Source organism: Papio anubis, chromosome 6 (assembly GCF_008728515.1).
Source record: "Papio anubis isolate 15944 chromosome 6, Panubis1.0, whole genome shotgun sequence".
Classification (NCBI taxonomy): Eukaryota; Metazoa; Chordata; class Mammalia; order Primates; family Cercopithecidae; genus Papio; species Papio anubis.
Genome location: NC_044981.1, coordinates 51370236 through 51394657, shown reverse-complemented (window position 1 = coordinate 51394657; position 24422 = coordinate 51370236). Strand labels below are relative to the sequence as shown.

The following is a 24422-nucleotide window of genomic DNA, read 5'->3' as shown; positions in this document are numbered from 1 at the left end:
TATCAGAAATCTTTTCTTTCATTTTAAAGGCCATTCTTGACTGATACTGAATGCTCTTTGCATTTATTGAGTTGACAACCTCAAGTTTGGTTCTTATTGTAATTTTGGTTTAATTTACTATTAAGTTCACTAGGATATTTCAAGAAATTGTATGAGGAATGCCATTAGGTATGTACCAGTACAATGGCAGGATAAAGAATGAGCAGTGGAATATATATTCATAAATATTTCACAATATACATACAAACCTGTGTATGCATGTGCTATAAAATAACAAACTTGCTGTGCCTGTCTCTGGTTTAACCCATGTCTAACTTTTTTGAACTCGTCAATGCCTTGGATTGTGGAAAATAGAAGCAACCCCGTGATAGGAAGGAAGTACTTCCTCCTCTCACTTATGCCCTCTTGAATGTATCTGATCACTTCTATACCTTCATCCCCTTCTGTGTTTACTGGGTTCTAGGCTCTGTAATTACATTCACTTTGTCCATCTAAGCCAGCTACTTCTCCTACAGATCTGCCATTATGCCATAGTATAATACTATCCATTTGGAACTTGACCCAGTATTAAGTACTGTTATCTTTAGAATGATGAACAGAGAGGATTGTCCTTTTACTAAAATATTGTTCGTTTCCATGATAATGGCAATTAGTATATTTTCACATATAACCACATCACAATCACCCTCCCTTTGCTCTAGGGCAGAGACAGAAAACAACCTTGACTAATAGATTTAGTCCTACTAGAGTTCCTGCCTTCATTCATTCATTCAACTAATACTAATACAACTCCCTCTGTCACAAGGACAACAAGCTCTGGGCCCTCATTGTCCCCCGCACTACTGGGTTATTGTTCTCTCTCAGTTCTCAGTGCTGTCTCATGGATTTCCTCCCTCCTATCCTCCTCACAGCTCTGGTCTACTCTCTGGATGACCCTGGCATTTGGCTCAGGTAGATGTGTTGACATTAAGCTGTTTGTGTTCCCTACAGATGAAAGTCCTTTGTTCAATGAACAAGAATATATTATGAGACCACTGTGTTCCTGCCACTGTGCCAGGCATTCACAAGAAATATAAATGTGGCTTCTGCCCTTAAAGTGCCTCCATCTAATTCATAAAAAATAGTTAACATACCTGAAGTTGATAGAGCTCAACTGGAGTTAGAGGGGAGGGCCTATTATGTCCATGAGGGCAAGAGTCATGTCCATTGCATTGTTTCTGAATCCTTAGAACCTAATCTGTTGCCTGGCATGGAGTAGATGCTCAGTGAAAATTTGTTGGTAGAATGAATGAATGAATGAAGGCTAGCATATTAGAATGGCATCATGCTGTAGTCCCAGCTACTTGGGATGGTGAGGCAGGAGAATGGCATGAACGCGGGGCTTGCAGTGAGCCGAGATGGCGCCACTGCACTCCAGCCTGGGTGAAGACTCTGTCTCAAAAAAAAAAAAAAAAAAAAAAAAGAATGGCATCCTGGAAGAAGCAAAACTCAAAACAGGTGTTAGAGGATAGCAAAAGTGGGGATTGATATAGACAAAAAGGAGCAAAGGGCACATTATTAATGGAAACAAATACAGTATGCATAAGTTGGTGACTGGATATGTTCTGAGAAATGTGTGGTTAGACGATTTCGTTGTTGTGCAAACATCATAGAGTGTATACTTACTTAGACACAGCTAGATGGTATAGTCTACTATGTAGCTAGACTATATGGTATAGCCTATTGTTCCTAGACTGTAAGCCTCTACAGCATGTTACTGTACTGAGTACTATAGGCAATTGTAACACAATGGTAAGTATTTGTGTATCTAAACATAGAAAAGGTATAGTAAAAATATAGTATAAAATATTTTTTTAAATGGTACACCTGTATAGGGCACTTACCGTGAATGCAGCTTGTAGGAAATGGCTCTGGGTGAATCAGTGAGTGAGTATGAAGGCCTAGGACACTTTATAAACATTGTACACTGAGGCTACACTAATTTTTTAAAATTTCTTTCTTTAATAATTAATCTTAGCTTGCTGAAACTTTTTATTTCATAAACATACATTTTTTAACTTTTTGACTCTTTTGTAATAACATTTGGCTGAACACATTATATGGCACATTAATGTGCCACATTAATACACATTATATGGCTGTACAAAAATATTTTCTTTATATCCTTATTCTATAAGCTTTTTCTGTTCTTAAATTATTACTTTTTAAACTTTTTTGCTAAAAACTAAAACACAAATACACACATTAGCCTAGGCTTACACAGGGTTAGGATCATGAGTATCATTGCCTTCCACCTCCACATCTTGTCCCACTGGAATGTTTTGAGGTGCAGTAATACACAGGGAGCTGTCCTCTCCCATGATAACAATGCCTTCTAGGTACCTCCTGAAGGACCTGCCTCAGGCCATTTTACAGTTAACTTTTATTTTTCATTTTGTTTTGTTTTGTTTTGTTTTTTTAGTAAGTAGAAGGAGTACAATTCTAAAATAATGATTAAAAGTATAGTATAGTAAATACCAGATAAGTATTTTTCAGCTTCATTATAATATTATAAGACCACCATTATACATGCAGTCCATCATTAACTGAAACTTCGTTATGTAGTGCATGACTGTACAGTGAACTTAAAAGGAATGAGGAGTTGTACCTGATTGGAGCACACTTTACATGTATTAATAAGTGTTGGAAAATAAGTTTCTCTCTTTAGGTAGAGTGAAAGGAGTTCAGCCCTGTTAAATATAAAAAGGAGTCATGGATGGCTTTTGTGGGTGAATGAGAGAGTGACAAGGGAAAGACAGTGTTTAAATGATCAGGATTATAGGAGAGAAACTGGAACAAGGAAGATCTGCAAGAAAGTAGTGGCAATGCAGGCATAGGCAGTGAGAAAGTAGAAAGAGACAGATATGAGATTCCCACTCCCCCAAACCCCCTGCACCGCTCCAAAATGAAGTCTTGCTTTGTTGCCCAGGCTGGATTGCAGTGGTGTGATCTCAGCTCACTGCAACCTCCACCTCGCAGGTTCAAGCAATTCTCCCACCTCAGCCTCCTGAGTACCTGGGATTACAGGCATGTGCCACCACGCCCAGCTAATTTTTAAAATATTTTTAGTAGAGACGGCGTTTCACCATATTGGCTAGGCTAGTCTCAAACTCCTGACCGTCAAATGATCCGCCCACCTCAGCCTCCCAAAGTGCTGGGATTACAGGCGTGAGCCACCACGCCTGGCTGATATGAGATGTTTTGATAGAAAATACAACACAATATCATAACTGGGTAAGGTTGGATCCAACATAACTACAAGGTACCTAGAAATCTTATCCAAAGTTTAGGAAGGAGAGATGATTTGGGAGAGGACAAAAGTGGTTTTGGATAAGTTAACATAGGGATGATGGTGACATCCAGTTGCTATCCAAATAGAGATTTAGGTCTTCAGAAGGGTAGAGAAGGCACATTAGAAATGTAGACTTGAGCATTGTCAACATACAGGTTGTCAAGGAATCATGTAGATCTTCAGTGATCGCTTTTAATTTCTCCCATAATGTGCTAGTTAGAATCCAGCTTTCACAACATTGATACAGATTGAGTATCTCTTATTTGAAATGCTTGAGTCCAGAAGTGTTTCTGAATTTGGGGTTTTTTCAGATTTTGGAATATTTGCATTATATTTTACCAGTTGAACATCCCTAACCCAAAAATCCAAAATCCAAAATGCTGCAATAAGCAGTTTCTTTAAGTGTCGGGTTGGTGCTCAAAAAGTTTCAGGTTTTGGAGCATCTCAGATTTTGGATTTTCAGAGTAGGGAATACTCAGCCTGTAATGATAGCAATGATAACGTGTAACAAATAATAGCAGCAGCAGCAGGTGAGTTATATTTCCAGTGTTGGTGTCCCATTGCGATTTGGAGCCACATTGAATGATGTCTAGGTTGGTGATACTCTCAGGAAGTGGGAGGTTTGGGGTTTTCAGTGACATATATTGCAATTCACTGGGTGTTTGAGTGAGCTTGGAAGATTGCCACGTTGACTATCTCCTGCCTGTACCTCCAGAGCTCTGCTATAGCTGAGACGGGCTTCCCACATGATGAGTTATCTTTGCCTTTCATGTGAGCTGTAGATGTACCATTGTACTTCCTCATTAGGCAAAGTAATAAGTGCTTAACATTTAAACATATGTTGCAACATACTCCACAATCTCAGATATGAGTAGGTCGTATTCATAAATTCTTTCTTAAACAAAAATTATAATTGTGTTTCTGCTGTGGTATAAACTCTCAATTCCCATCAGACAGTTATCTGGGCCGGGCATGGTGGCTCACACTTATAATCCCAGCACTTTGGGAGGCTGAGGCAGGAGGATAACTTGAAGCCACGAGTTCAAGACAAGCCTGGGCAACAGAGCAAGACCCTGTGTTTACAAAAAAAAAAAAAACTAGCCGGGCACCATGGTTTGTGCCTGTAGTCCCAGCTACTTGGAAGGCTGAGACAGGTGGGTCGCTTGAGCCCACACTGCAGTGAACTATGGTTGTGCCACTGCACTCCCACCTAGGCAATAGAATGAGATGCCATCCGTGATATTTTTCCCTTGAGTGACAGTTTATTTTTGCAAAGTTATCTCAGCCTATGATCCAGTTTGATATTTTAAAAGAAATTTTCTCTCTTGTAAATAAAATTATGAAGATCACCTTTGAATGATTTGCAAAGGGAAATGAATGTAATCCTATGAGAAGTTCAAAGGACTGTACATTATCTGTGGGAAGAACGCATAAAGCCTTTGGTGCCATGCTAGACTACTTTTTAAATTATAAGTATTTTGCAGAGAGCAATACAATTGCAAAGAATAATATGGAAGCAAACCTGCATTTGGATTTCTTCTCCTCTACTGTCTCTATAGGCTTCTTTCATCGAGACTTAAAGCCTGAGAACCTCCTCTGCATGGGACCAGAACTTGTGAAAATCGCAGACTTTGGTTTGGCCCGAGAAATCCGATCAAAACCTCCATATACAGATTATGTATCTACCAGATGGTGAATACTATTTTTCTCAAAATTATTTAATTGCACTTCTTTAAAAAGATATCATTATGCTAAGGATAATGTTAAAGTCACAAACGTTAACTTTTCACTAAGAGAAACAGTGCAGTCTGAAACACATATTTATAGATGTGTTGGTAGTGTATAAGGTTAAAAATCTTGTGTTCTAAATCATGTTAAAAGAAAACCTATTATGCTTTTCTATAATGTAAATCAAATTTTATATATAGGCCTTCCTGAGGACAACTTCCCAAAAGAATTGTTGAAAATATTTTGCAAAGACCTGTCTGAGAACCATCTAATTGCTATTGTGAAAACTTCAAGACACTGGGAATTTGATTTAAGCAGTTTGCCGTGACCAAGTAGCCTACACACAAGTTGTAGGTTTTTTCCTTCCTCTCCCTTTCTCTTAGTTTTACCTTCCTCTTTCTCTTTTCTCTCTTTTTTCCTAATTCTTACTTTTTCAGTGTTTCTCAAAGATGCCATAGAGAAGTCTCCTGTAGAGAAATGCTCAATAGAAAATATTGTGAACTAGAGAGGCACTACTTGTCAACAGCAACCCACGGCAATTGCCAAGTTCTCACAATTCCATTACACCACAATGAACTAGAGAGAAAATAGGAACATATACACCCCCTCACTGAGAACTGATTGTTATTTAATTTAATGTCTGAGCAGTGGAAGCAATAGCTAGCAGTTAACCTTTGTTCCTCCAGGTACAGGGCTCCAGAAGTACTCCTGAGGTCTACCAACTACAGCTCCCCTATTGACGTCTGGGCCGTGGGCTGCATCATGGCAGAAGTTTACACCCTCAGGCCGCTCTTCCCTGGAGCCAGTGAAATTGACACGATATTCAAAATTTGCCAAGTGCTGGGGACACCAAAAAAGGTAATGATACAGAACAAAGGCCGGTGGGCCAAAGCCAACAGCCTGCCATGCTCCCTCCTCTCAGCCCTGTTCAGCACTGGCACGATTGAGCACCTGCCCATTCTAGACTCTTCCTCTTGACCTTAGTCATTCTCCACTGCCCACATTCTCAGACACGGCCGACTTCTCTTCTTCCTCCTGTTCTTAAGTATGACATCTGTCATGGCTCCTTCTGCCCTCCTCTCTATATCATCTCGCCTCCCTTGCAGAACTTCTCAGTTCTCATTGCTACAACTCTTATGCCTATTCAGAAGTCTCCTGAATGTAATCCTTAGCCCCTGCCTCCCTCCATTATTACTCCACTCACATGTTTATAACTCTGTACGGGATTTTCTCCTGACTCCCTCACCATCACCTCAAACTCATCATTGCCTTTTGTTTGCCACCCTACTAGCTTCCTTCTTTCATTCTCCATGTTCATTTGTGGTCTGATCATAATCCCAGAGCCCCCACCTTGAAGCTGAATTTCAGCTTTACCTTCTATCTTTCTCCTACTCCCTGTTCCCTTCATCCAAGTGGCTGGTGGGTAAATCCTGTTGAATATTGCCACATTACATGTCTCACGTGGCTCTTGTTCCTTCAAGTCCACTGCTGACATCACAGACTGGACCGCAGTCACCTACCTGTGTCTAATGGCATCTTCCCCATCTTTCTGCCTTCAAGTATTTTCACTCTGGCTTCTTGTCCAGTCTGTGGCCAGATTCAACCTCCTTAAGAACAGCTCTGGTACTGACTTGCCCTCATAAAAGTATTGGTTGACTCCCCATTGCCCAGCCTCGTAACTCCTATTCCTATCGCTCACTTCATTCATTCGTGTGTGTGACTTGGTTGGCGGCTGGGCAGGAGGGATTGGCTTAATATGAGGAGGTGGGCCTGCCTTTTCCAGTATGCCTTTCTGTGGTTTTTCTGAATCCTGAAGGTTCTGTGTGGTGCTGCCTAGTGGGCGTCCAACTTGAAGTAAGGATAATCGGCGTTTGAATAGCAGCTGGTTGCTCATTTCAGGTCGAAGCAAGACCCTGTCTTTACAAAACTACGATCCTCCTGTCTCAGCCTTCCAAGTAGCTGGGACTACGGGCACAAACCATGGTGCCCAGCTAGTTTTTGTTTTTTGTTTTTTTGTAAAGATAGGTCTTGTTTCATGCCGTCTGTAGGCTTCATCTTGAACTCTTTGGTTTTAAGCCCAGCCTTATTTGTTGAAGTGCCTAGAATGACAAATGCACCCCTAACAGCTGCATGCCCTGAAATTTTCCTGCTTCTGTGCTCTGCACATAACACCCTCTGCCTGAGTGATATCTGTCACATGGCCATCAGTAATCCCCCTCCTCACTGTTTCTCTAATCCCCTCCCCATCTTCATCTGTGTCGTATGTTATTAATATAATTATTTGTGTACATAGTTGTTTCTTAGACCGTAAGCTGACTCAGGACAAAGATTTGTTGTACGTTTATTTTCCCAGGTCCCTGCACCATTGCTGGTACAAACTAGATCCTCAAAAAATTTTTTTAATCATTTGAATGAATTACTAATGCCACCTCTTCAAGAAAATTTCCTGAGTCCAATGCTGGAATCTTTCTCCTCTGCATGTCTGTACCTGTACCTCTCTTGCAGCTTTTGTCACTTTTTACTCTGCATTATTACTTTGTTTTTAAATAAATACTCTTTTCTCTTTTAAGAACAGTAATACTCTTAAGCACAGGATTTATATTGGATCATTTTTGGATCTCCAACAACACTAAGCATGTAGTAGGCATTCCAGAACTGTCAAGTGAATGAATGATAAAAGCTATATGTATTGCCACTTGGCTTTAAAAAAGAGTGGAGGAAGAATTACCTTAGGCTGTATGTTATAAAATAGTAGAGTGTTAGAACTAGAAGGAACCTTAAAGACCATTTCTTTAGCATTTTCCATCATTCACTCCAGCATTTAGTGTCCCACAGAAATGATGCATGAAAAAGTGGAAAGCTTGAGACTGGGTGAAGCACCTTTCTTTGCTGCTGGTCTTCACATGTGTACTTTGAATTATCAAGTTGAAGATAGCGTAGGTAGAGCTTCACAAATTTATTTATCCAGGAATGGGATTTTGTTTTATTTTGTTTTCTCCAAAAGAATATCTCATTTGCAGTTGCAAAAACCTCTGTCTCATGGAACACAGTTGGGGAAATATTAATTTGTTTCAATCCCAAAATCGTAAGAGATAGACTATCTTATGTAAAGATTATTAAACAAGTTGGCAAATCCAGTGTCTTTTCCACTATTCCCCCAATTTCATGATCTTGATAGTCTCTCTATTAATCCAAATCTATGTCTCATTCCACACAGTGCCACGGTAGTGAATGTGGGTAGTTAATGAATGTGGGTGGGTAATGGCATGGTTGCCTTTCCATTTGAGGCACACATGCCAGAATACAAACTTATATCACAACAATTGGCTGAGCAAGATTTTCTGTCTTTTCCTTCTTTCAGACTGACTGGCCTGAAGGCTATCAACTTTCAAGTGCAATGAACTTCCGTTGGCCACAGTGTGTACCCAATAACTTAAAGACCTTGATTCCCAACGCTAGCAGTGAAGCAATCCAGCTCCTGAGAGACATGCTTCAGTGGGATCCCAAGAAACGACCAACAGCTAGTCAGGTTTTCTTCCATTTTCTTCTGTTATGGAGTTCATATCTAACTCTGAATAATTTCTATAAATTGCACGGGAAATATTTAGCATTTAGTATTATGGGTGAGAAGTAGTACAGAATACCACTAATGGTGTACTATGGAAGGTATGAGAACTTAAAATAGTTTGAAACTTACTGAGTATAAAGTAGTTACGATGTAAACAATACAGTTGCTTTGAAAATGGGCATATAATTCACATGATACATCACCATTTATATGAAAATGGAAATAAACATATATTTATCTGTCTTTGGAGAATGTTTTCAAATCTATTCTCTAAGAGTTTCAATTATACAGTAGTTGGTTTATAAGCCAGTACTGGTTGTTGAAAGGCAACTTCTTGTTATGTAAAGTCCAACTGACTCATGACCTAAAGAGATTGACAGATGAGACAGAGCTAGGATAGTAACTGCACTTAGCATTTCATAGCACTTGACACTGTGCAAATGCTTGAGTATATTTTATATGATTTTTAATCCAATGAAGACTGCATGAGACAGGCATTATTGTTTTCAATTCTGTAAGTGAGAAAACTCAATCTTGGAAAGTTTAAGCAATTTGCTGTAATAACTCATCTGCTAATTAGTTCAAATAGTGCAACTAACTACAATTAAACCAACTGACCTGAAGTATGAAGTCAGGTCCACTGATTTCATAGCTCCTGCTTTCCCAATCCATCTTCCCATGGGCCACTTAGACTTAAATAATGAAATATACCCAAAAGAGGTATAGTAATGCTGTGGTCTCTTATCACTCACAGGCCTCTTGCAAGCCTCCTTTTGTGGTAGTTACATCTGGCTCCTTCTCAACTTGTCTCACTGACAGTTACTTTGCTCAGAGGATCAAATAAGCGACCAATTCTAATCAGAGAAGATGATTCAGGAGAAGAAGAGTGATGAGGGTATTTGAAGAAAGTGCCAATGTGGTGGTAGAATTTGTGATAGCTGGAGAGATGATAGTTGGAGGAATAATTAAGGAGTGTAGAAAAGCAATTTTTCCGAAAGCTGAAGGAAAAAAGAACTACAGTTTGGTGTTGTAAGGCTTTGGATGGCTCAAGGGTTGGAAAGCTCTCAGGAATGCACTTCTGGTGGTGAAATTCACAACTGGCTGAAGGGCAGAGAAGAAGCTTTTCGATGAACCCAGTTTTTTAATGGATGCATATAAGAAATGAAAAGAAAAAGATTCTGTAACAAGGAACCAAGAGAGGAATGTATGCTTTTAAGAATAGTGTGAAAAGCTAAAAATACCCCCCAAATCAGTTAAGACTTGCAAAAATGTCTGCGACTACAGAGAAGGCTCTCAAGTTATAATAGATGCTAGAGTCTGGGACCTCTACCAGGCTATTCCCATTAATTGCCTCTGTATCTACACTTGCATATAATCATTACAGATGTTTTTAACTGTCCCAGGCCTACTCAGAAAGATTATGTTATGCTTAATAACTTTCATTCAAAAAGACAAGAGAATACAGGGAATATTTCAGAAAGAATTGTAAACCTCTAAACTTTTAAGTTATCTCTTGGCCATCCAGAAAACTCAGTTATCCAGAACAACTGACACGGTTTTGTTCTTGATAGGGAAGGGTTAACTATATCATGTGTTACACTCCTGGCACTTTTGGAATAAAAGCATATGTGCCTGCTTATTTTGTACTCAATTCTTCAGAGTCTTCCAGGATCATTATGTTTGGCTCTTTTGGTTTTATATTATTTTTTTCTTCTTCTGTGGAATGAGGAAATAGGCTTGGAAGGATGAAATACCCTATTTAAGACACATAGCAAATAAGTTATAAAACCAGGATCTGTGTTGATCCAGAATGCTTTTTAGAAGTAGCCAGGGTAACAGCAGTGTAACTGACTACTATATATAAATAACTTTGTGTTGCAATCATTACATATATTTTATGGTATCTTAGATAAGAAAAATCACAAGAGGTGTTAAAAATTCAAGATGCTGTTTTCTAGTTGGGCTAAGAAACAGTAGTAAACTGGTCACAATGAAATATAGCCCAGTAATCAAGACAGTGGTAACTTTCCTGGCTAGATTTTTCTCCTAAAGCCTTTTTTGTCATTCCAGGCACTTCGATATCCTTACTTCCAAGTTGGACACCCACTAGGCAGCACCACACAGAACCTTCAGGATTCAGAAAAACCACAGAAAGGCATCCTGGAAAAGGCAGGCCCACCTCCTCATATTAAGCCAGTCCCTCCTGCCCAGCCGCCAACCAAGCCACACACACGAATTTCTTCACGACAACATCAAGCCAGCCAGCCCCCTCTGCATCTCACGTACCCCTACAAAGCAGAGGTCTCCAGGACAGATCACCCAAGCCATCTCCAGGAGGACAAGCCAAGCCCGTTGCTTTTCCCATCCCTTCACAAGAATCCCCAGTCGGTGAGCAGCCCAGATTCACCAGTGAGCTTCGTGTCTGTTTATTCCTCTTCTGACCCCATTATTGGGTGAAATATTTTCTTTTTCAGTATACAGAGTGCAATCATGGTAGATTTATGTTTGCAACAGCATGGAATTGTGAAAAGACACTTGGCTTTGGAGTGAAAGATCTAAATTCAAGTTCTGGCTGTGCCTGTTAATAACGTTGTCACTAATGGGGGCAGTGTAGGGTAGTTGTTGAGAGCTGGCTTCTGCAGCCAGACTGCCAGGGGCTCAAATCTCAGCTCTGCTGTTTAGTAGCTTGCTACTTGTGCAAGTGATCTGGCCGCTCTGCTCCTGATTTTCCTCATCTGTAAAATAAGGATAATAATAGTACTTACCTGATACAATTGCTTTGAGGACTAATGAGTTAATACTTGAAAAGAATGTAGAATAATACCTGGCACCTAGTTACAACTCTGTAAAAGTTAGTAATTGTTATTAATCCCTATGGACTCAGTTTCCTCATTTGTAAAAGGAAGATTATAGTACATGTCTTACCTACCAGACAGGGTTGTTCATAAGGATCAAAGGTCATGATGTTTTTAAGATGATTTGAAAAGCATAAAGTGCTATATTAATATTTTTAGATTGTTATCCACATTATTGCTGTTAATCGATACTGTTAATGCTGGGCTATTAACTGAGCCCAGATCTTTCTGCTCCTCTTGGGCTGGTTTTCAAAAGAAAACAATGAGTGTTAGATTTAATAAAATAATAACTTGACAGGGGGTTCTATTTTTCATTAACTTTGCAGTGCTGTTTGAAGAGGCCAACTGTCTATCCTTTATGAAAAAGTGGCACTTTCTGTGTCAGTTAGTATTTGCTGAGTGCTGGCTCCCAACCACTGCGATGTGAGACACTGCCAGAAGCTGCAAGGGTGGTATCTCTGGCCTGCTCACTTTATTGCAGCGCACAGTTTAGAAGTGGTGTGTGTATGGAAATGTCCTGTTGTAGCTAATTCTTTATAGCTAAGAGATAGTAACCATATCTAATGAGAAGGCAAAAAAAAAACATTGTTTGCATTGATTTCTATAGAAGGACAAGCTAACTGACATCTTAACCTTAATTTCTTACATCCATATTTATAACAGTGGAGATCGTATTAACTCATCTAGGATGAGACTGAGTATGAATTTAGCCATCTTCCTGGTGTGTGAGAAGTATCTTAAAATTTTTTTTATCCTTATTTTATACAACTTTAACATTCTCCATGGATGGCAGCCGATGTGATCCGTGAAGGATGAGTGAGACAGAAAGACTGGGAATGTGTTTTCCACAGTTGCCCCTTCAGATAAGTCATGTTATGCCCCAGGAGCCTCCTTTGCGTAGCAGAGGAAGTTCAGAATGGATATTACTCATGAATGAGTTCTGTTAATGCCATATATTGCTTCCCCCCAACCCAATTTGTTTACACAGAAAATCACAGCTGGCCTGGAGCACAAAAATGGTGAGATAAAGCCAAAGAGTAGGAGAAGGTGGGGTCTTATTTCCAGGTCAACAAAGGATTCAGATGATTGGGCTGACTTGGATGACTTGGATTTCAGTCCATCCCTCAGCAGGATTGACCTGAAAAACAAGAAAAGACAGAGTGATGACACTCTCTGCAGGCAAGTGTGCTGCTCACATTTGTAAACAGACTGATTCTGGGATTTGTGAGATTATCAGTATGTATCTGAGGATACACACTGTCTCTCATGCTGACCCAAGCCATGCTCTCTTCATTCAGGTTTGAGAGTGTTTTGGACCTGAAGCCCTCTGAGCCTGTGGGCACAGGAAACAGCGCCCCCACCCAGATGTCATATCAGCGGCGAGACACGCCCACCCTGAGATCTGCAGCTAAGCAACACTATTTGAAGCACTCTCGATACTTGCCTGGTAATATAAATGACTTGGCTTTACTTTGATTATTAATAAGAAACCCTGTCCTTGCAATCACACATTCACGAAGGTTCTGTTTTAGAAGGCAGATACTAGGGGGCTTCCCTTCAGAACTGAGGGGAACATCATAGAAATATTTGCTGAAGCCCAAGCCTCACTTTTTTTTTTTTTTTGAGATGGAGTCTCTCTGTCACCCAGGCTGGAATGCAATGGTGCCATCTCGGCTCCCTGTAGCCTCTGCCTCCTGGGTTCAAGCAATTCTCCTGACTCAGCCTCTTGAGTAGGTAGGACTACAGCTGCCCACCACCATGCCCGGCTAATTTTTATATTTTTTAGTAGAGACAGGGTTTCACCATGTTGGCCAGGCTGGTCTTGAACTCCTGACCTCAAGTGATCCACCCGCCTCTGCCTCCCAAAGTGCTGGAATTACAGGCATTAGCCACCGTGCCTGGGCCCAGGCCTCACATTTTTATCTTTTATAGTCACCCAAAATCAGAAATATGGTATAGGAAACTGGGTCCAGCCTCCAGGGAGGGAGGAACTGGCAAAAGCTGGGCAGCATGTCTGAGGCTCCTCTACCAGACCAGGTTTAGGGGAAATGGCCACTAGGGAAACCAGGGTGGGAGCTTAGTCACACCATCCTGGCAGTACTACAGGGGTTAAATGTCAATGCTATTGTTTGGTGGGTACCCAAGCCTCTCTTCTGATTTTCTATATTCCAAACTTACAGCATTAGTGAATCATTCATTCAGTACATATGTATTAAGCATCTACTGCGTGCCAAGCACTGCGAATATTATTGTAAACAAAACAGCCAGGCAGGGCCACTGGGTCACGCAACTCTGGGGAATTCCTTCACTCTGTAGTCTACACAGTGGCTTTATACAGCAGCTTTGCAGACAATATCCTCACCCTCACACAGCTTATATGCTAGTGGTGGGAGAGAGACTTTAACAAATAGACACACAGTAATCACAGATTGTTAAAGAATGGTCTCAATAAGCAACTTGGCTGGGCCCCCAAAGAATGAGAAGGAACCAAATGTGCAGAGAGCTGAGGGCAGAGCACACCAGGGAGAGAGTAAACAGTGAGTGCAAAGGTCTGGAGGCAGGAGAGGGCTTGTCCTGTGAGAGGAACGGCAGAGGCCAGTGTGGCCAGAGTGTAGTGAGAAAGGAGGTGACGTAGTGTGTAGTATGAGGCATCTTTGGGGGCCTTGTAAGAAATTTGGATTTTGCTTCATGAGCGATGAGAAGTCCTTGAAGGGTTTTAACTGAAGGAGTGATGTGGTTGTATCAACACCTGTATGCTGAATAGGGGAGGGGCCAGCAAGCTGGAGCTGTTGTCCAGGTGAGAGGGGGTGGTGGCACAGGCTGGGGTGCGGTCAGAAGGGAGGAATGGGGTGAGAATGGCAGGCCCTCTTGATGCATGAAATTCCTACCCTCTGATTGGGAATGTGGCTTCTAAAGATTGCTAGACTTCATCAGGATTGACATTTTGTTCTTAGAAGACTGGCCTGACGGGCCCCAGGGTGAGCTGGAAAAAGAGAGATCCAGATGACAGGTATAGAGTGATCCAGTATGAGGGGCCAAGCCTTGAATTACAGTGACCACAGGCAAAAAGGAGCAGGGAGTGAATCAGAGAGCTATTTTATTTCTTTTTGGTTGTAGGGGAAGAAGAAGAAGGCTAAAGGGGGAATTTAAACTTTCAGTTCTGGAAAAAAGCCGCAGTGCCTGTGGGAATGGGAGTGATCTGGATGAAAAATGGCTTTTGTCTTGAGGTCAGGGTCAAGGCAACCCTGTTCTGGGAGGCCTTGAGTGTGAGAGACAACAGTTGGTGAGGGTTCCTTGTACATATCAGAGTCATCAGCATACGATGGCAGTAATGGTCCAGGTCGGGTGAGAAGATGGAACCCTGGGGACAAGACAGAAAGAGGAGAGCAGAGGGCTGCAGAGTTGGAGGTTGGGGTTGGGGGATGGAGAAGAAACTGAAAAGGTGACTGAAAGGAAGTGGTCTGTGAAGGGGAAGAACAGCATGTCCAGTAGCAGTGAAGCCCAGGATGGCACCAGAGGGTCAAGACGTGGGACAGATCCATTGGTAGAAGCATAAGAGGCCTCTCTTGGGCCACCCACCAGTGAGATATCTTTCCTCGGACATCTGTCAGATGACATCATCACAGTCAGTTTTTGCTTTGATTATTGCATCATACAGAAGTTTTTGACAAATTGAGTTCTGCATTAATTTTATCTTTGTAGTCTGGTGTAAGATTCATTGTGTGTTTTGCATTTTAAAATCATTTCTTCTCTATTAGGCATCAATATAAGAAACGGCATACTCTCGAATCCAGGCAAGGACTTTATTCCACCTAATCCATGGTCTAGTTCTGGCTTGTCTGGAAAATCTTCAGGGACAGTGTCAGTAATCAGCAAAGTAAATTCAGGTGAGTAATGATCATTAACCCCTAAATGGCAAAAAGCAAATTCCCTGGATGCAGCAAGGTGGGCAAAAGGAGCCATGGGACGAGCTTTGGAAGCACAGGGGCCTTTGTGGTCTGAAAGCTCAGTCCTCTTTTCCAGCCCTACCCTCCTCTCTTTCTTGGCAGCGGTCCCTCGGGACTCAGCCAGCTCCCATGGGAGTCTGCCTTCAAGGGTAGCTGGAGAGTAGAGCATAGTCTTTGCTGGCTCAAGGGTAAAACAAAAATACCTTTACAGACTCCTACTAGGCCTGACAGCTAAGGCCCTGGCTGCAGCAGACACCGTCCTCCTGAGGTGGAAGTCACCCTTGGCTGTATCTGCCTTGTTCCAGCCTGTCCCCTCCTTCTGATGACCCAGCCGCAGGCCCAGAGTATCAAGATCCTTTCTAGTTGGAAGGTGGACAGTTTGGAAGACCCTCCCCACGTTTTTTTGTTAAATGGATGAATGAATTTCCTGAGTCCCAAGGCTGACCAACCCTGTTCACAGTAGAGGCATTTCCTGCATCATTTTTCCCTCACGCAGGCAGCCCCTGCTATGTGCTGCTTCCCCTCTGCACTTCCAAGTGCACTGCCCTCATCCATTAGGTGTTTGTTTACTTTAAGGAATACAAAAAAGAAGGAGATAATATAGCAACACCTGTGTAGCCACCACCCAGCTTAAGAAGTCAAACTTTGGCCAGGTGTGGTGGCTCATGCCTGTAATCCCAGCACTTTGCCCGGCTGAGGCTGAGGCAGGCATATCACTTGAGGTCAGGAGTTTGAGACTAGCTGGCCAACATGGTAAAACCCTGTCTCTACAGGCGTGGTGGCAGCAGGCCTGTAATCCCAGCTACTGAGGAGGCTGAGGCAGGAGATCACTTGAACCTGGGAGGCGGAGGTTGCAGTGAGCCAAGATCGTGCCACTGCACTCCAACCTGAAGAGATTCTGTCTTAAAAAAAAAAAAAAATGTTAAACCTGGCAAATACACATGAAGCCCAGTGTCTGTGCCTTTCCCACCTCCCTGCTTCCCCTTACCTCCCCACATGCCAGCCTGATCGGCTGTTTATTTAGGTTTGTATAAACTTCATAGTGTGGTTTTGCAGGTTTTAAAATTTATTTGAACATAATCTTGGATTACTGCTACATGTATTTAAATAGATATATGTGTAGCAATTATAGAGATATATATCATATATTATATAACATATACAATATACATCTATACAACACCATAACATTATTTATATAGACCATAATTTATGTATGCCTTCTCTTCTTGATAAATACATAAGTTGATTGCAATTTTTGCTATTAGAAAGAGTGCTGAAATGATTATTGTACCCCTATTGTTATGCACATGTGTGAGGATTCCTCTGGGTACGAGAACTAGGAGTCAACATTTTATTTTATTTTATTTTATTTATTTATTTTTATGTATTTATGTATTTTAAGATGAAGTCTTGCTCTGTTGCCCAGGCTGGAGTGTAGTGGCGCGATCTTGGCTCACTGCAACCTCTGCCTCCCTGGTTCAAGCAATTCTCCTGCCTCAGCCTCCCGAGTAGCTAGGATTACAGGTGTGTGCCACCACACCTAGCTAATTTTTTTTTTGTATTTTTAGTAGAAACAGGTTTCATCATGTTGGCCAGGCTGGTCTCGAACTCCTGACCTCAGGTAATCTACCCACCTCGGTCTCCTATTGTGCTGGGATTACAGGTGTGAGCCACCATGCCCGACCAGAGTCAACATTTTAGGTTAAAGGGTGTGCTCATCTTCAGCTTCACAGATATTGCCAAACTGCTCTCCAGAGGGATATGGGAGTTGCTCTACATCCTTGATGACACTTGGTACTGTCAAGACTAAAATTTGTGCTAATCTGATGAGTGTGAAATGGTATCTATTGTGGTTTAAACTTGCATATCCTGTTTACTAATGAGGTTGATCACCTTTTCTTGTGTTTATTGACTGTAAGTTTTTTCTCTTTTGTGACTTACCTGTTCAAATTCTCTTCCCATTTTTCTTCATATTTCTTCATTCACCAGAGTGCAAAATACACCCCAGCTGAGCAACACAACTCCTCACACAGGCATTCTAGACTGTTTCTCCTACTCTATCTTAAGCAATTGCTGAAAAGGCTCTGTGTTGTGGAAACAGAGCAACTCTACCACTTACTGACTTCTTAATGGTTAGAACTTCCGTTTCTATAATGAGCAATAATAGCAGTCTTCATTATTCCATGTGTACCTTTAAGCCTAAATAATAAGAATTATATTCATTCACCTATCCAATCTTAATTGATTATCTGCTATATGCAAGGCATTCTGTTATCCTCCCCAGAATGCAAAGATGAGTAGCATACAGTCCCTGCCCTTAAAGCACTCTCATGTGGAAATGACATAAAAAGTGAAGGTATTTAATATTTTAAAAAATGATTAATTTTTCTGATGTGGATAAGAATATTTAGTGTGTAATTACTTGTCACAGCTAAATAATTGAATATAACCTGTGTTATTTATATGTACTGTTATTTATATGTACTGACATGGAAGGACAACTCTTCTATATTATGGAGTGAAAAAAGCAAATTTTAGAACAGTCTAAATCTACTTTTACAAAAGAAAATAAAGAACAAATGTCACCTTTCCCTTTTTTAAAAAAATTTCACAACCAACCCACCCTCTATTTGGTTGCCCCCACAGGAGCAGCACTGTCTTTGACCCTTGCAGTCTTTCTGACAGGGTGGTATGGTGGGATGCTTGGCTCTGAACTCATTTTCATCATGATTTGCTCTTTTCCCTAAAAGTAAAAACTTAGTTTGTTATTGCTCTGCAGTACTGTTATTTAACCTTGTTGGTGTCCTGGCTACATGTCTTTGTAGTAAAGAGCTTTTTGCTTTTGCAAATCAGTTGGTTCCAGCTCTACAAGTTCTAGTGGACTGACTGGAAACTATGTCCCTTCCTTTCTGAAAAAAGAAATCGGTTCTGCTATGCAGAGGGTACACCTGGCACCTATTCCAGACCCTTCCCCTGGTGAGTTGTATTTTAAATTATTCATGAATTGACTCAACAAATGGCTACTCAACAACTGCTTTGTGCCAGGCATGTTTTAGGCCTGGGATCCACCAATAAATGAAACTTGCACTCTACAGACAATAAGTAAGCGAAATAAGTGCTATATAACATATAGTAAGTCAGATGCTTACTGACTTAGTGCTAAGGAGAAAAATACAGCAGACAGGAGGTAGAGATTGTGGGGGCTGGAGTGTGGGGTACAGGTTGCAATTTTAGATAGAGTAGCTAAAGAAGACCTCACTGCAAAGGAGTTGTTGAGTAAAGACCTGGAGGAGGTGATTGAGCATGCGTGCGTTATGAGTGAGGCTTTTCCAGACAGGAGATTCTTCTGTGCTTGAGCTTTGAGGCAGAACTGGCCTGGCAAATTCAAGGAGCATCAAGGAGGCCAGAGTGCAGGAGTGACAGGAGTGAGAAGGGGAGTAGCAAGATGAGGTCAGGAGCGATATGATGCCTGTAAGCACATTGTCATGGATTCTGAGTGACGTGGAGTCCCTGGAGTGCTTTGAGTCCATAAGTGAGGTGATCTGACAGCCATCTCCACAGGCTCCCTCAAGCTGCTGTTGTCATGAGACTGAAGCAAGGGCAAGGTAGAAAACAGGGAATCCAATTAGGAGGACGTTGAAATTATCCAGGTAAGAAATGATGCTAGCTTGGGCCAGCGTGGCAATAGTTCAGTTGGTAAAAAGTTACCAGGTTCTGTAAATATTTGGAAGGTAGAACTAATAGGATATCCTGACAAATTATATGTGGGATATGAAAAAAAGAGGGGTCAAGAATGATGCCATTATTTTTAGCCTGACAACTTTAAAACGTTGTCTTTAACTGCAGTAGAGAAGATTATAAGTAGGAGACAAGATGCTTCTCTTGAATGAACTCCTTATTTTCTCATGTTTTTGTCACCAAAATGCATTTATTTGCACTTTACTTGCATTGGCCCCATATCAGTCATGCTGGCCTTTTTCTTTCATTGCAGGTTATTCCTCCCTGAAGGCCCTGAGACCTCATCCTGGGCGACCATTCTTCCATACCCAGCCTAGAAGCACTCCTGGGTTGATACCACGGCCTCCAGCCGCCCAGCCAGTGCATGGCCGGACAGACTGGGCTTCCAAGTACGCGTCTCGGCGATGACTATCTGCCTTGGTGATGAATCTCTTCATAGGGAGAAGCAGGACACTTTCCCTCAGCTGACTGGTGTTCTTCCTGCAAGATGTACAGAGGGCAGAAAAGCAAATCAACACTTTATAGTTATTCTTCTGAACTAAGACATGTCAATATTCTTTTTTAAAGTTTTTTTTAAAATATTGATTTGAATGCAGTACGCTTTTTTGTATAAAATTATTTTATTCTAAAACTGGGTCCCATTATTTTCTTAAACAACAGCATTTTGTATATATGGATTATGTTTTAGCATTTTATACAGTCAACTTTGTAATGAACTTTTTAAAGATTAATTGATTTTCCTTTGGGGTTCCAGATAATATTTTCTACAGACTTTGAAAAATGTAATAATATTAATGCAGTATTGCAACAGGGGTGCAATTTAAGGCTATGTGATAGAGGGTTATTTACTCAGTGTGTGCAGATATTTATGAAGTGGTTAAATTTTAAGTGTGGCTCACTAGGTACTTCAGGCCTTCTTGGACTGTTGTTAGAAAAGTGATCCTCTGCTTTTCTTAACAGGTCATTGGTTTGATTTTTGGATACCACTCTGCTGTTCTGAAAGGACTATTATATAATTCACTTTGTTTTACTTTTGTTCCCCAGATGAAAGAACTCTAAGTAAATACGTTTTAAAAAACTATTTCAACACCCTTTAATGTGGTCGCAGATATCAGATGAAACCAAGCTTAATCATTCTATGCCATTGTATTCTAATTTGTTCCACTTTTGAAATCAAGTTGTATGTGTACCAATAAAAGGAGAGCTTTTTGTTTCAAAAGGCTCTCAACATGAAGGTTAACACAGTCAATCAAACTTACATTCCTGCCAAGATGCATGGCCAAAAAACTAAGTATCAAAGCAGCAGAAAGTTTTTGATTATAGTAACTGAGATGGAATTTTGCACCTAGCTCAGTTCTCCAGATCTGGCTAGGAGCAGTCAATGACTAATCTTCTGTCCTAGCCAAATTCTCAGGACAATTTGGGGAGCAGAAAGAGTTATGGCAGAGGTTCCACTCATCTACAAAGTCATAGTCACGTGCCACATTTGATCTCCTAACCCTGGTGTAGTTTCTTTCAAGAATGAGAACTCTATTTGTTGGGCAGAGGCTGTTCCATTGAGAGGAATGTTTACAGCAATTTTGAAAATGACAAAGCCAGTTTGGAGACAGAAAAAGACAAAAGGTCCAGTCTCATCCACCTCTATATGGTACATTTGCCTCACTTATGGTTGCCTTAAAGGCAAGAGGGAAGGTCACCATCAGTGAACGCAATGCAGTCTGAACAGTGTATTGACTCGTATTCTCCTAGGGCTCAAACTACTCTCTTGGTTCCAGGATAATGACAAGTTGAACCATATGTAAGTAATCTTTTTTTTTTGTTTTTGAGACTGAGTCTCACTCTGTCGCCCAGGCTAGAGTGCAGTGGCGTGATCTTGGCTCTCTGCAACCTCCACCTCGTAGACTCCCGAGTAACTGGGACTACAGGCACCCGCCACCACGCCAAGCTAATTTTTGTATTTTTATTAGAGATGATGTTTCACCATGTTAGCCAGGATGGCCTCGATCTCCTGACCTTGTGATCCACCCTACCCCACCTCCCAAAGTGCTGGGATTACAGGCATGAGCCACTGCATCCAGCCAAGTGATCATTTTTATAGGTTAAAATGATAGGTGAAATGAATCTAGACACTTTCATATGGTTCAACCTAATGACTTGTTAAATTATTGCTTTGGTGTATTAATAATATGTTGCATTCATTCTGAACAAATTACCATGGCTTCCAAAGAGCCTTAACCTAAAATCAGAGAGTAATTTACGCTTTGGAGACTCTGACTCAAAAATATACTTGACCAAGCACCATGGTCCCTAGGGGCATGAGAAAAGCACATAATGCATGTGGATGTGATAGGTGGTCTTTTCCTGTTAACAAGCTGGCAGCAAAGCTTCAGAAAATATATATGCAAGCACAACTTGAAGCTGAATTCATTTCTGTATTATATTCTCAACTCATTATCTAAAGCATCAGAAAATGTGTTTTCAGAGATGAGTCCTTTACTATAAGGTTAATATTTATTTTCATTTTCTGTATTATATATGAAAAGTAAATTAATGTGAAACCTTGCCCAGCTTGCTGGAAAGCAGGTTTTAAATTGTAAATATTCCTTAGAGGAGCAAATGGATTGTTTAATACCATAGTCTCGGTAATCTAGCTTATATAAGGTCATTACATTTTTTAATTGAAAAACCTAGTTACCTGATTATTACACATTATAAAATTGTTTTTCTTCTAATACTTTATAGGGCCCAACTTCAGAAAATACTTTGCTTTCTTCCTTTTACACTTTCCTTTGTTTACCAGCAAACAACTTCCCTGGGGAAGCCAAACATATTCATAAAAAAATCAAGTAGCTGATGTGCAGTTGAGAAAAACTAAAAGACGGAGAAAACAAATTCTAACTAGCAAATGCTGTGAAGTACTCTTCCTCCCCTTCTCTGAAATGGGTAAAGGACCAATTGTGTAAAAAACCTATGCGCTATAGAAGGGAATAGTAACCATTTATTTTGTCTCTCTGTTTTTGTTCTGACTGAGAATCTGTGCAGCCATTTCTTGTTATATGAAAACAAAATGCTACTTGTGACCTCTATTTTTTGTTACTGTAGAATTATAAAATGTAATGTAAGACACCAACAGAAATGATATACCTGTAACTGTACCTATCAGGACTATACCTCATTTACAGTCAGAAAGCTTACTGGGACGTCAGGAAATGATACAGGGTTGGTTCTCATTTCGTGCTGAAATGAGACAAGTTCAGTGACAAAGGTGTGCTGTGGGGGTATCGAGGTCCCCCAGGTAGAGCCAGCAGAGCAGGGAAAACTGCATTTGCATAAAAACTACTCTTAACATGATTGTTCATTTTACAGTAAAATTCCATTAATTACCAAGCCCTCACCCAGCTCATGTATGATAAAATTTATGTTGGAAGAAACTTGATTTTCAAATAATTTTTTAAATGTATCTCTTGCCTAAAGGACTATATACATCTAATATGGTAACACTATGTCATCTTCTGGAGTTATCAAAAATTGTATGCAATCAAGACAACACAAAATAAGAATTATTTTATTTTTAAGTGCACATACAGGTACTGTTGGAGTTGATGGGCACCATGCTTTCTCATGAAGTAGCATTTCCCTACCATCAAGCCATTGTTTTGTGCCATTCAGCAGATGAAAAAAAGGAATTTATGCTGTACATTTCAGTTCAGTGTATGACCAAAAGCAATATGTTTATAAGAAGATGTTTGACATACTAATTATTTTATATCATTTAAACCATACTGTAGCAACATAATATATGTAGCTAATTTTTAGAATTATTTTTACAATTTCCAACCAAATGTACTGTACTGTTATATAATTTATTGTGAGGATCTTCTCATGGAAACCATTAGGAAGACAAACTGGAGGTAAATATCACATTAATCTGTATTATCAATTTCTTATAGACACTGTGCTAATGTGAATTTTAAATGACCTGCATCAAGTCTTCTGATTTCAGATAACTCAGTACAGATAGCAATTAGTCACCTGATTTGATTACAATGGAGTAACTGACAATATATTTATTTATAAAGCAAATATTCATAATAATGAGAAGAATTCAGAGTAACCACTTAAGCAAGACCCTTCTGAAATAAAAATGTTGCTTTTTAAATAGTTTGTCCTAAGGTGTTTAAAAATGTCAACCTTATGTAAGGAAAAATTTCCTGCTCCAAATAAAGTTGAAGTTTAAGAAAAATTGATTTGAGTGTTCTGTTTTTGTTTTCATGTTCTTCCATTTGTGTTTTCTAATTTTTGTCCTTTGTTAGTTCATTTGGAACTTTGATGTTTTATAACTTCTCCTGAATGCTTAGTATCGTGTTACTGCTATGAAATTAGATGCATACACTTTGAGTAGCAGAATGAAGAGTTATCCTGCAATGTGGAGGTTTTTTTAAAATTCAGCTTTTAGAAAGTTAGGCGTCTGGAAGTGGTGGCTCATACCTCTAATCCCAGCACTTTGGGAGGCGGAGGCAGGAGGATCCCTGGAACCTAGGAGTTGGAGACCAGCCTGGGCAACATGGCAAGACCCTCTACCAAAAATCTCTACCAAAATTACAAAATTTAGCCGGTGTGGTGGTGTGCACCTGTGGTCCCAGTTGCTTGAGGGGCTGAGGAAGGGGAATCGCTTAAGCCTGGGAGACAGAGGTTACAGTGAGCCCAGATCACCCCCCTGCACCCCAGCCTGGGCAACAGAGCAAGGCCGTGTCTCAAAAACAAAAACACAACAACAACAACAAAAAAGCAAAAGCAGGTGGAAACAGTTTCTTGTTCCTGATTTCATCATTTTAACCTGCCTTGTATGTCTTTTAGCTTTTCACAGCACATTCTCATATACAATATAAACCTTCAAAAGAAGTTCATAACTTCGTGAACTACAGAAAGAATGTCACAAGAAATTCATTTTCTAAACATTCTTTGACTCCTTGACAGGATTTTCTAGGAACATGATCTACCAATCAAACTTGCATTGGTGAATCCCTAACTGTGCCTCTTGCCATCAGAACACAGTGACTTTACTGTGTAATCATGGGCATTTGTCTTTTTGGCATCACGCTGGGCCCATGGCTGCCCCTTCAGAAACCCTGAAGAAGCCATTTCAAGCTCTCAACCATCTTTCCTGATAAGAAAACCCACTTGTTAGAATAGGGTCTTACACCAATCACTTATAGCTAAGGCTGAATTTAAGTCAAATGTTTCCCTCTTCT

At 40.5% G+C, this 24422-nt stretch overlaps 1 protein-coding gene across 9 annotated transcripts in view; it reads left to right on the top strand.

Moving 5' to 3' along the window:
* Window positions 1-23417, top strand: part of CILK1 (ciliogenesis associated kinase 1) — a 61183-nt gene extending 37766 nt beyond the window's left edge. For 6 of the 9 annotated variants that reach the window (XM_031667128.1, XM_031667126.1, XM_031667127.1 and 3 more), the window contains 9 exons: window positions 4891-5023; window positions 5746-5917; window positions 8421-8588; window positions 10698-11036; window positions 12471-12661; window positions 12781-12929; window positions 15241-15369; window positions 18286-18408; window positions 19424-23417. In XM_031667128.1, the coding sequence (XP_031522988.1) occupies window positions 4891-5023; window positions 5746-5917; window positions 8421-8588; window positions 10698-11036; window positions 12471-12661; window positions 12781-12929; window positions 15241-15369; window positions 18286-18408; window positions 19424-19578 (1559 nt within the window). In that variant the 3' untranslated portion in view covers window positions 19579-23417. Of the gene's footprint in view, window positions 1-4890; window positions 5024-5745; window positions 5918-8420; window positions 8589-10697; window positions 11037-12470; window positions 12662-12780; window positions 12930-15240; window positions 15370-17421; window positions 17565-18285; window positions 18409-19423 lie in introns of those variants that run through there. The other 3 variants (XM_003897741.4, XM_017957936.3, XR_004184304.1) reach the window with 2 other exon arrangements.
* The last annotated feature ends 1005 nt before the right edge of the window (window positions 23418-24422 follow it).